The sequence below is a fragment of the Erigeron canadensis genome, chromosome 7, assembly GCF_010389155.1.
Source record: "Erigeron canadensis isolate Cc75 chromosome 7, C_canadensis_v1, whole genome shotgun sequence".
Taxonomy (NCBI): domain Eukaryota; kingdom Viridiplantae; phylum Streptophyta; class Magnoliopsida; order Asterales; family Asteraceae; genus Erigeron; species Erigeron canadensis.
In genome coordinates, this window is record NC_057767.1 from 7,514,825 (window position 1) to 7,527,622 (window position 12,798).

The window sequence follows — 12,798 nt, forward strand, 5'->3', positions numbered from 1 at the left end:
ACCAGAGTTGATAATTTTTAATAAAGAGTATACATACATCATGTTTTACTTTTCTCATAAACAAACATATAAATCCAAGTGTATAGACTCGATAGATTTCTATTTAACTTAGAAATAGATAATGACAAGTTTACGAAGAGTAACTAACATGTCTTCTTTAGTGCTTCTACATATTTCTACTCAAGTATTTGGATTTTTCTTTTTATTAATTAGTAGATAAAAATCGCTATTATGTTATTGAAAATGATTAGAAGACTGAAAATATATTGTTAAACTGATTGTAAGAGTAAAAATCTATACTTTTTTTTTAAGTCTCATGTGATACATATACATTTTGATCAAAATAACAATTGTTCAAATAATCATAATTATTGTACTTTAGAGAAGGCATGGTTTTATCCCAGTCAAATGTCGTGTCTTCGGGCGGTTTAGTTGGGGGTTTCTCCTCCTACTAGGTATTGAGGGTGAGGGGACTCTCTAGTGCAGACCCAGTTAAGACAACGTAAGCTAAATCATCTGTTGTGAGCAAATGATCAACATCTTTAAAATATATATATATATATATATATATTCATATTTATATATTTTAGTTTTAAAAAATTTCTAAAGCTAATGTACATTCAAAACAAACGAACATACAACTTTTTTATTCAACAACACACATCTTTCTTTTTTTGAACATTAACACACATCTTTCAAATACGCATAATTTTTAATCTCGACTACTTATTTAATTTATTTTATTAACAACTATAAAGTTTTAATCACAATATTTAGCTCAACAGCCTAGATTTATCAAAAGTTAACCTACCTTTATTTATGACTCACAAAATATTAACCTCGTGAATAGTACAAGTAGTAAAACAACTTCAAGCATGCTAAACACATAAAAAAGTTAACTAGAATAACTTTTGTACAATGTGTTTTGTTTTATATTTACAGAATAACTTTTGCACAATGTGTTTTGTTTTATATTTACAAAAAAGGGAGAAAAAGTATAATTGTTTGTCCACCGAAGCTTAATTTGACATATGGCAGAAACAAACAAATGTATAGAAAACAACAAAAGAAATAGAGAGAAAGGACATAATAGTAAGTTTGGTTGAAACAACCAAAGTGCATTCATTTCTCTATATTGTCTTCTTCGTTAACCTTGTACATCTTTTTATAAACCCTCGGATTTTGCTCTTCATTCATTCATTTATTCATTCACAACCAAAAATAATGAAAAGATCATTATCCCCTATTCATTTTCACAACCAAAAACCAATGATCAAAAAACTCAAGTCCTTTCATGACAAGAATAATCATTCTTGTTCATCCGTCACAACAGAAACAGCTGGACTGACAGCTGTTCTGACGGATGAAAACCTCTTGTACGAGGTTTTGAAACATGTAGATGCAAAAACATTAGGTACAGCCGCTTGCGTGAGCCGTCAGTGGCATCAGACGGCTCAAGACGAGCGGCTGTGGGAGATGATCTGTACACAACATTCCTTGAATCTCGGATGTGGAATTAACCAACTACGTTTGGTGGTCCTTGCACTTGGCGGGTTTCGATGTTTACATTCTAAATATCTATTGCCATTGTCTAAACCTTTGATTTCCAAAGGGACAACATCCTCGTCTTCAACCGTTGTTGCTGCAACATCGACTTCGGCCTGGCCGTGTTTGCCTTCAACCCCTCGTGCGGTTGTTAAGGCTAACACGGCCAGTTCGGTTAAAACTCGTTGGGGGAAAGATGAGATCCAGCTTTCTTTATCTCTTTTATCAATTCGTTACTTTGAGAAATTAAATCGGAACAAATGATGAAATTGGTCGGAATCATATTGCAATTTTCTAATTAATTCGTTTGTTTTAGTTTTAAGTCGTGTTTTGTACACGACCAAAAGTGATTTATACAAACATTTGTTATTCAAAACGACTTTACCTTTGTTTTTTAAAAGCCAAGGTAAAGGTATCGAATAACAAATGTTGGTTGTTTACAAATCATTTTTTGTCGTGTACAAATCACCTTGTTTTATTATTCTAAAAGTCTTTGAATGTATTCGGAAGCTCCTTGTGCTCGGTATGGTTGTGCTACCATGTTCTAGTATTGGAAATGAGATGCATTATAATCTAATTAAAAAGTTATCAATTTTTGGTTATTTAATTATTCGTATTATTTCTTTTATACACTTTTACCAGATATCTTGTCGCAATTATTTATATTTTCTTGGTAATTATTGTAGTAAGATACAGTGATGTTAGTTTTTTTGGCGGTGGTGAAGAGTGAATTTATGTTTGGTCCGGCGGGTGTTCCGGCGGGTCTCACGGCGGAGTTAGGGGGGTTGTCTTGTTGTGGGAAGAAAGAGGACAAGTGTGAAAATGAGAAAAAAGTAGGAGAGGAGATATGTCGTATTCTATGTTGGCATTATGTATGAAAGCAAATTAGATTAAAGTGTTTCCACTATACTATAAAGACAAAACAAAGACATTATCGTTTATTTGTATTCTAATGAAATTGTAAATTTTATTGTATTTTAATTGTTCAAATTAGTTTTTTTTTTTTTTTTTAGTCAGGTATACTTTGTTTTTGGTTAATGAAATTTTTTTTTTTGAAAGTGATAGAATACTGGATATCTTTATTTAGAGGGTTGCCTTAAAAGAATACCATTGATTGTAGCAGCTTGCTTTGAAAAGAATCAAGAACACTTATTTAATAGTATCAAAAACGTTTCATTGATAATTTATTTACCAAATTTATATACTATCTTAGATTTGTTTGTGTTGTGTACTAAATGGGTACCCGCGATGTAGCACCGATGGCGGCAATGGGTGGTGGTAACAATGTGGTTATTAATATAAAAGTAATTTATGTAATAGTTAGTGTACCTATTATATGGTTAACGGATGTATTTTTTTTATATAATTTTATTAAGAGTTATTTAGAGATATTAGGTAGAAATATTTAAATTAATGAATAAAATAGAGATAGTTTGGATAAATATGGTTGGAAAATATTTTAAGGACATTTTGGGTAGATTTAGTGTGTGAGCAAAGAATGTACTGAATTTAAAGGTATTTTGAGTATTTCAAAGGTAAAAAGTTCAAAAGATGGGAGAGATAGTTTGTTTTATAATATAGTATAAGTATAGATGAGGTTTTTTCAAACTTTATAAACCAGTTATATACTACTGCATCTTAGATTTGCTTGTGATCATTTTAAATCAAAAAAATTAATGTGACAGAAACCATTAATACTATCAAATATCATTAAAAGAAAAAAAAATGATAAAATCATTTAAACCATGAAAATCAAAAGTCCTAAAAGACAATTTATACATATACTATCATCAAAAAAACCTAAATACAGTCCTATTTTATGGTAAGTGTGTAATTATTTTATCACTTTAAACACAAGTACACAACCCCTAAATCTGTATTTAACAAGCTCTATTAAAAAAATATGAATTGTACGTTATTCATGAAAAAGTAGTTTGATCTATATTCAAATAAGTATGATTTATATGGTTATTCAACAAATGTACAACTTATAAGTTGTAAGTTCCGGTCTCAACACAGAAAATGGCATATTTGAAGTCCAAATAATTGTATAATTGATGTCGTCTTGTTTTTATTTAACATGCGGTTAAAGTAAATATTATTATATTAGATGTGATAATTAACTATTTTAGTTTATCTAGATGAAAAGGTAGAAGAAAAAACACAGAAAGGGAGTGGGTGTATGTAATCCTCCGCTGCTAATTTGTCGTATTGATAGCTGCTTTGTTTTGTACTAAAGGAAAGGCTAAAGCTGTGAATGATAATGTTTTTTCAAACATTGTGTCTCTTCTTTTATTATCAAGTAATTGTCATTCAGTAATTTGTTTGTGTGGACTACTGGCATTAGCTTTGAACACGTTACCGTCACCAAGTACATTTTTAATAAATAAATAACTTTTTGCTTTAAACTTTTTGTTTTGTGTATTGGAGTAATGTATGTTAACTTTTTGTTATTTTTACTCCTCCTGCTGATATATACTTCTAAAATTTTTTTGATGGTAGTTAGGATAATAGTTTTAAAAAAAAAACTTATAAATTTAATTTAAAAATTTGTAATTTTGCATATATCTTTATTAAGGGAAGTCTCACACTCATCGATCTTAAGTTGACATGATGACAACCAATACCATGTCAAATCTTGCAAAATCAAAACTTAATAAAAGTTGTCAAAAACCATTTTTAAAAGTAAAAAAAATTAAGTTTCCAGCCAACAAGTACAAGTAGAAGCCTTGGGCATATAGTAAGCAACCACAAAAAAGGGTTGCTGACAATAGAGATGAGCATTTGGGCCGAAACCCATGACCCGACCTGGAACCGGCCCGAATCGATCCACCCGAAACACTAACGGACCGGGTCACCGGTCACGTTTTTAATACATTCACGAGTTACAAGTTGGACGGGTTGGGTGAAACCAAAAATCAAGAAATTATGAAAGAAACCCGTAACCCGGCCCGAACCGTGCACATCCCTGACAAACATTAAGCAACCACAAAAAGGGGTCACCGGCAAACACCGTCGAAAAAACCCAAATCAGAATGAAAGGGGTCCGAGATCTCGCATGCCGTTGAATCCGATTGCTCTAATCGATCTCTTGGAACCAATGACATCCTTTATTATGGTACAAATATATCTTATTACTTTGTGATGTTTTCAACATAAATGTTACTAGACAACAAATATTTGGTTTATTTTTATTTTTAACATCTGAGTGACTTCTTATATCGAATATTTTTATATTTGATATGGGGTTTGTAAAATTGAAAGCTGATTTTTATGATAAATAGAAATCGAAAACTGCTTTCTATGTCGAATCAATCTTATATTTGATTTATGGATCTGAAAATTCATGTAAATTTTATTGTTATTTTACTAAAAATAATCCTTTCTATGAATATTTTGGAATTTGTACAAATATTCCAAGTTCATTTGTAGTTTTTGTGTTCGGACAAGTGGACAGCAATAATTTCCGAGTACCATAATGTCGACCCTCATTATCATAAAAATACAAAAATGAATGAAAAATCGTAAAACTACAAAAATGAAACGACAATTAAGTTCCTAGCAAAAATGTTAGGTTTGATATAATATAATTCCAAGAACATTCACCACCTACATTTTGTTTAGCTACCTAAAAGTAATAGGTAAGTAACTAAGTAATACATAATATACTAAAAAAAATATATATATATACATATATATTTTTTCAATTTTATAATTTCGATATGTAACAAAGATTTAAATATTACTAACCATACAGATATAAGGTAAAGGTTGAAGACAAACCACATCTTGGACAAATGGTGAAATGAAACCTCATGTCTTAGTTGACACAAATTCAAAACGTGAGTACCATTATCACCTCACAAAGGCTTACCTTGACTTACAATAAAATCACTCGTTACCCAAATGAAAGGTTTGAAACTTCTTTTATTATCAGAATCATAAAACTTTGAATCAAACATTGAACGAAAAAGCATCTCAGTCGATCGTCATGCTTGGTTCAGGTCACGCTCTTCTTCTAAAGGAGTGCCATTCAAGCCCACGACAGAGTTCAAGCCTTGTTGAGTTCAATTATCATTTGAGAAAAAAATAATTTATAACAACTTTGAATATTTTGCTTAAAAAAACTCATATATTGAGAGGAAATGACAACACCGTTTATCCAGCATAAAAGAGTAGTTTCAATGCAGGCAAGATAAACATTTGACTTTTGTACCCATTGTTCAAATTTAAGCCTTCACAAGCAGCACCAGGCTTGTTTGCTAACAATTGACTTGGCAAGCAAAACCATCCTCATCATCAAAAATTCAAAATCATTAATTCAAGTACAAATCGGAATTAAAAAAATAGACAAGCGATCTCCCCATTATTTCTTTCGTTGTGTACATCAACTTCTCTAAGGTGGTATTTACCGGTCTACAATAGCCTAAAACAGATACTGATATCTAGGGACAAGGAGTCTTGGTGACTGATATAACATGAGCTCAACCTCTTTAACAGGTGGTTGACGTAAAATATTTTTAGAAGCTCTAATCATGTACTCTGTATATCATATGAGCCAACTCAGGACATTATAAAACCAAATTAAAAGATTAGACCCTAGTGAACACGAGGCGATTAGGGGACCTGGGCAAACAAGTATCATAATCCAATGCCAATTATCTAATGCGCCAAAAATTAATAACCAATTTCCATAGAAAATTAACACAAGTTCATTTGAAGTAACATTAAGCGCATATTGATGCAACATCTCATCAGATTAATCTGCAGATAAGTAAAATTAAACTCAAATACCACTAAGGCAGCCATATACAAAGTTCACTTGCAACCTTAACTACACTCGCATTTCATCTTCAAATGTATAATTTTAAAGGTTACCACCCCTTAGAGCAAGAACAAGATGAAGTACTGAACCCCCTTCAATATTATAGTCTTTTGCCGTCTTATCATCTGCAAGCTGCTTTCCAGCATAAATGAGCCTACAATAAATTATTTGGGTTATTATATGAAAGTTGCCAAATGAAAAAACGATAATTTTGGATAATTGCAAGCCTCAAAACTTTGTAAGGTAACCAAATGTTCATGTAGTAGTAGCACAATCTCATAAAAATCAAGTTGAAACCTTGGTCGCATATCTGGTAACGAAATTAGTAGTGCTATATGAATTCAGAGATACAATATACATGAGAAAATTCCTTATGATTAGAGGTGTCATATTTGATCCATTTATCGGATTGCACTTTGATCCGAAATAGGTAAGAAAATGCTCAAAGAGGAACGGGGAAATGGGTCGAGCAAGCAAGTTGAACACCGCCCAATGTCAAATTTCAATTCATGCAACCTCCTCTAAATAGCCATTCTTATAAATCTAGATTACTATTAGAATTATATTGTTTTTGCTGCCATGATTAAAAGCATTAACTAACCATTAAGTATTAAAAACTAAAAAGGACAAAAGAATACATTTGGACTCATAGTAGGAAATGATCTGCTTTAACCAGGTGCTGTGTCCTGTTACCCCACCCAACCCGGCAACCCATTATAACCTTCCATCTTGCAACTTCTGCACCATCACAAGCAAATCGCTTTTTTATTTTTGGTATGAGAAAATATGTATAACAGGAAAATTGGACAAAAAAGTGTCGACCTCTGCTTTGAATTGTAATACTTTTAATTAAGTCCACAGTTGTGTATCTTATATCGACAACTTTTTAGAGATATGTAATGATACTAACAAAGAGAAAAGTAGTAACCATTAAAATTAAGAGGTTCTACAATCCGGCAATTAGTGCGCAAGCATATGAGAGTAGTGTAAGTTTGGAACTAAAAAGGGTTCCACGTCGTAGTAATGCATGATATATAATTGCCAAATTCATAGTTGTTAGACTCTTACAAGTCACGAATCGAGTCAAGTCAAACCAAAAATGTAGCAACTCTGTAGGTTACTCATAGTTGCTCCCAACTCTTATCCAAATTTGTTAGATGAGGTGTTACTCAGTTCGAGTCAAGGCGGGTAGCAAACTCATTCAAATCAAAAGAAGTAAAATGAACCAACAATTGTCATAGTTTCATCAGTATCTATGTATATACATTGGCTATGCATTTTATTAAATAATTATGCTTTATATACATGTGACGGATACGTAAGTAGATGCAAAAATTATACTAAATGTATATAATATATAGTTTTAAATGTAAAATATTGAATAAAAAGTTAGGGATTTTGAGTGACGATCCAACAACTATGACCTAAATAGTCTCCAAGGTGGGGTAATTAAGTAATACACAAGTCTAAAACACAATACTTCTCTCTTAAAAGTGGCACATTCCCTTGTAGTAGCTGCGAAAATATTCACACTAAACATGTGAAACTAAACATGTGAAGGCATTACTTATATAAAACAGCTTGTATGGTCTGTACATATCATAAGAGCTTACAATATTTCCTCAACCATAAAGACTTGAATATGAAACGATGTTAAGTGGAGTTAGCTAGGGATTGTGTCAGCAAAACCAACTATCATCTTGGTAAAGACATTATTGAGAGGGATTCTGTAAGTAGAGTTAAAAGAGTAGAACCAACTGAGGTTAGAGAAGTAAAAACTGAGCTAAAGCTTGACATGTGGAAAAGGTCAAACTGTCAAAGAGTTAGAAGAAGATATAATGAATAACAAGATTCAAAAAAGGATATGATTCAAAAGTATCAACGAAAACAGTATTAAATAAATCCCATCTACCAATAAACTAAAACAGGGTTGTATATCCTTTAATCGACACATGGCGTAATATTTAAGCAACATGTGTCCCTTTTAATCTATATTCTAATTTATAGTTTCCTAATACTAATCAAATTTGTTATATTATATATGATGATAAATAAATTTTTTAGTAATAATTTTTTGTGAATATTTTGTATCGTTAATACCTTACTTGAGTTATTTATAACTAAAATTAATATTAATAGATCACATATATATTATTTCTATTCTATATCTATTCATGCGTATGATAAACTAATAATTCAAAATATACCTATATACTTATATATATCTACCAATAAACAAAAACAGGATTGAAATATTCTTGAAACGACACGTGACATAATTCTTGATCGGCATGTGTCCTTTTAATTTATTTATTTTATTAAATTAGTTTTTTTAAGAGAAAATCACGTCATTAACCAAATTTCATTGCAATTATACCAAGTTAGCCAAGTTTTTTTGGATTTTCACAAAATAACCAACAAAATCGCAATAAACTGACAAAATCGCAATGAGATCTTCAAAATCGCAACGAGATTCTGCAGAATCGCAACAAGATTCTGAGAATCGCAATGCGATTCTGATAATCTTTATGAGATTCTGATAATCTCGTAGAGATTCTGCAAAAGAATCTCATAGAGATTCTGTAGGATCTCATAGAGATTCTGCAGAAGAATCGCATTGCGATTCTCAGGTTCTCGTTGCGATTCTTCATAATCTCATTGCGATTCCGTTAATCTTATTGCGATTTTGATGTTCTCGTTGCGATTTTGAAGATCTCATTGCGATTTTGTCAGTTTATTGCGATTTTGTTGGCTATTTTGTGAAAATCCAAAAAAACTTGGCTAATTTGGTATAATCGCAATGAAATTTGGCTAATAATGTTATTTCTCTCTTTTTTTAATTGTATATAAATTCAATTTCCTTACTAGACTTAGAACTAAACTCTAACTCTTTGCTTATAGATTCAAAACACATTATAACCTTATTTGATTGATCGTTTTCTCATTAATAAAATTGTCTCTTTTTATTTCTCAATTCTCCAACTCCTATTACTTATATTACTTATAATAAGTTACAGCATTAGCATGAAGAGTTCAAAAATTTGAGTTTACGATCCGAAATCACAAGGTTATTTGTCGTCATCAACTATATTTACAAGTTCTGATTTTGATGTGATTGTAAAAATTTAAGGTAAATCTAAAACTCTAACTAAACATTTATTTTATTTATTATTATTGTTTATTATAATTTAGTTTCGATTATCGGTTTACTTTAATCACAACGAATCATGTATGTGACATATTCGAATTTCTTTATAATACAATCTATATAGGTACCGTACATTGTACAGGTATTAGGACTAGTAAGGGTATATATGGCGAATTTAAAACCAAATTGAAATTGTGTTAAATGTCCACCTTAAATTTTTGCTTAAAAACACTATGATGAAATTTACAAACACAATATTATAAACCATGAAAATTAGCGACATCTTGCTTTAGTTTATACTTCACCTAAATAGTATGTTCTGTGTACAAACATGTTTTTTTGACGCAAAATTTGGACCAAAACACTTCTAACATAATTTTTTAGGTTTCCACAAATGTATACATGCAGTGGTTATACCCAGTTCTATATTAATCAAGCACTTTAAATTCAAAATCCTCAATTTGCTCTACTACATGTCAATTATTTGTAGTTTTAAATCTATATATCTATATATGTACTATCGAGTTTGATACTTCCAAGTTCTAATATGTTTATATGTGATTCTTTTCATGAAAATAAGTCCATTAACTCATTAAGTTTCCCATGTTTGAGATACCAACTTCCATGCATCTCATATCATATATATTTTTGAAAGGGTACATGAAACATGGGGACAAAATTAAACTACTTACATGAATATGATCAAATTTGGATCCATGACACGTGTAATAAAATGTAAGCGAGTTCAGCAATTCAAAAGGCTTATTATCATAAATTTAAGGCATAACTGTTGTATACTGAATATTTGGTAGTTAGAGTATGTGTTAGAAGTAATCCAGCCACAGACCTTGCTATAGAAAAAACAATTATCCAAAACAGATCCACTAGAAGAGATCTAAACTAAAGCATATAGTATTGACTTTTGTAAAAGTCAGAACCATTTTAATTAAAAACTCAAGTACATCAAAGAAATATTACAAGTTGAAAAAGATGTGAGTGAAAACGGTATGTGAAGTGTATCACTGTATCTAATCCAACGATGTCAACAATAACTCGATTTGTTAAATTTCATATGTGAAGTTTTAAAAGTTTGTCCAAAATTGCTAGAAAAGATCAAAAGATGAACAAAACTTGTCTTGGGAATGGAAGCATGTCTCCGTCTGTGAAAAGGCAAGTCCCGTTTTTGTTTTGTACTTCACTCTTTTACTAAATTATTTTCATCGTAACAGCAAAAAATTGGTGGTTCAAATTTAAAATGTGTGTACATGTACATATCACACATTTATATCCTGCAAGATCAAATTACCCTACCACTCAGAACCTACGACACTAACAAACTTAGTAACTAAACTTAATAATCAAACAGCACATTCTGCATAGCTTACGATACAGCTAGACAGTTTGATACCTTTTAAGCACAGAGTATATTTTGCTACAGATAAGCACAAACTATGTTTTCATAAGTTTTAGATATTTTGTTAACACCATATATTTAGTATCAGTTCAAGAAAGGGGCAAACCTTTGTTGTACAGGAGGAATTCCTTCCTTCTCTTCAACTCTTTCCTTGATGCGATCAATAGTATCGGTTGGTTCGATATCAATTTCAATTTCTTTCCCAGTTAGAGTCTTGACCTTGATCATAGTTCCTCCCCTAAGCCTAAGAACCAGATGAAGTGTTGACTCCTTCTGGATGTTGTAGTCTGCAAGAGTTCGACCATCCTCCAACTGTTTCCCAGCAAAAATCAATCTCTGCTGGTCCGGAGGAATGCCTTCTTTGTCCTTTAAATCCAATTATAAAAGGTTAGCAAAATCTATTGTCGCCTATATAAATTTAATCGTCACGACACTTTAAATGATATTCATGACAAAAAAAAAACAAAATTATAGAACAATGAATCGAAAAAAATCTTATCTTGAAACTACGAAAAATTCAATGTATGATCAATAAGACCAATCTTCGTTAATTTAGTGTAAATGGCGAACAAGGAACCTCCCTAAAAACCAATGTATATAATTAGCCAATATAACTAATTTGATGCGACACTGAGACTCATCCTAATGGTGACGAGATCAGTTGCTCGTAAGTTTTGCCACATCAATGTCACGTAAGCAATTCTAAACTAACGCACTCTTGTCAACAAAACACCTCTCATCACTTTACCTTTTTACTATTATCTAACAGTCTATTAATTTGTATTAAAAAAACAAAAACAAAAAAACTAACAGTGGATTAAACCGTAGCAACACCGACATACTGGTGCCAATGGCGTCGCTTTAGCAACATAATCCGACGAAGCAACCGACTAATGCTTATTTAAGTGCTTATTCCTAGTTATTTTACAAGATATTCTGATATAATGTTGTTATTGATTACCTTGTTAAAAAAACATATGCTTAAAAAACAGGCAATATCCTAACTACCCCATAATACTAAATATAACATATATGTATATATACAAAACATAAAGTATCATAATTAAATAAGATAGATGAGTGAATTAAAAAGTGATTTGATAAAAAAAAAAGGGGACCTGGATCTTGGCTTTAACATTGTCAAAAGTATCGCTACTTTCAACTTCAAGAGTGATTGTTTTTCCAGTTAGGGTTTTCACGAATATCTGCATCTTTTTTTTTCTTTGGTATCGAAATTGAACTAGCCAAAAAGAAAAAGGGTTCTGATCGATGTTCAAAAACAGACTGATTATTATTATACCTTTTTTGAGGGCTGCTTTTCAAAAAAGAAAAATTAAGATTATATTACAATTTTAGTCCATATTATGAGCATGAAATTACTGGTTTTATCCACATAGTTTCATAAACTACTCTTTTGGTAAAACTGTCCTTTTTTAAAAAAAAGTGTGAAACGAATAAGGTCTAGACTATTTTATTTTACTCAATTCACGTTGGAGAGCACCTCACTCAATACTTAATAGAAGAAAAAACTTCTTAATAGTCCACTCAAAGGTATGACAACATATTAGGGGAGAACCTTAACTTTTTAAACTTATAAATGTTGAAAAACATTGGTAAGTTAAATATAGAACATAATTGTCTTTCATATATGTACTTTTTATTTTTTTTAATTCATATCTATACAAACCAAAAAGTTATGTCTTGCTTTTTTTATACCATATTGATCAAAATCAAATTCTAATTCTTCTTGTTCTCATAAATTTTTTAAAATAAATATCAATCAACATCTAGAAACACAAAAACACGTCGACGAAAACTACCATCCGCTATTATTTCATATATATATATAGAGAGAGAGAGGGGGGG

General features: G+C 31.0%; 2 protein-coding genes across 2 annotated transcripts; one reads left to right on the top strand and one right to left on the bottom strand.

Annotated features, from left to right (window-relative positions):
• Nucleotides 1-1,136: 1,136 nt before the first annotated feature.
• On the top strand, nt 1,137-2,147 carry LOC122607894 (F-box protein GID2-like). The gene has a single exon (XM_043780966.1). The coding sequence runs from the start codon at nt 1,225-1,227 to the stop codon at nt 1,807-1,809; it is 585 nt and encodes a 194-aa protein (XP_043636901.1). The 5' UTR covers nt 1,137-1,224; the 3' UTR covers nt 1,810-2,147.
• Nucleotides 2,148-6,222: 4,075 nt separating this feature from the next.
• On the bottom strand, nt 6,223-12,253 carry LOC122608750 (ubiquitin-NEDD8-like protein RUB2). The gene is made up of 3 exons (XM_043781841.1): nt 12,051-12,253; nt 11,039-11,298; nt 6,223-6,524 (listed from the first exon to the last, which is right to left on the bottom strand). The coding sequence occupies exons 1-3, from the start codon at nt 12,141-12,143 to the stop codon at nt 6,413-6,415; spliced, it is 465 nt and encodes a 154-aa protein (XP_043637776.1). The 5' UTR covers nt 12,144-12,253; the 3' UTR covers nt 6,223-6,412.
• Between the last annotated feature and the right edge of the window lie 545 nt (nt 12,254-12,798).

Bases quoted from the DNA above. Each gene is read 5' to 3' on its own strand.
- LOC122607894 (XM_043780966.1), top strand. From the start codon at position 1,225: ATGAAAAGATCATTATCCCCTATTCATTTTCACAACCAAAAACCAATG.
- LOC122608750 (XM_043781841.1), bottom strand. From the start codon at position 12,143: ATGCAGATATTCGTGAAAACCCTAACTGGAAAAACAATCACTCTTGAA. The intron at 11,299-12,050 runs GTCCCCTTTTTT...TTGGATTTAAAG, and splicing joins ATGTTAAAGCCAAGATCCAG to GACAAAGAAGGCATTCCTCC. The intron at 6,525-11,038 runs GTTTGCCCCTTT...AATTTATTGTAG, and splicing joins ATTCCTCCTGTACAACAAAG to GCTCATTTATGCTGGAAAGC.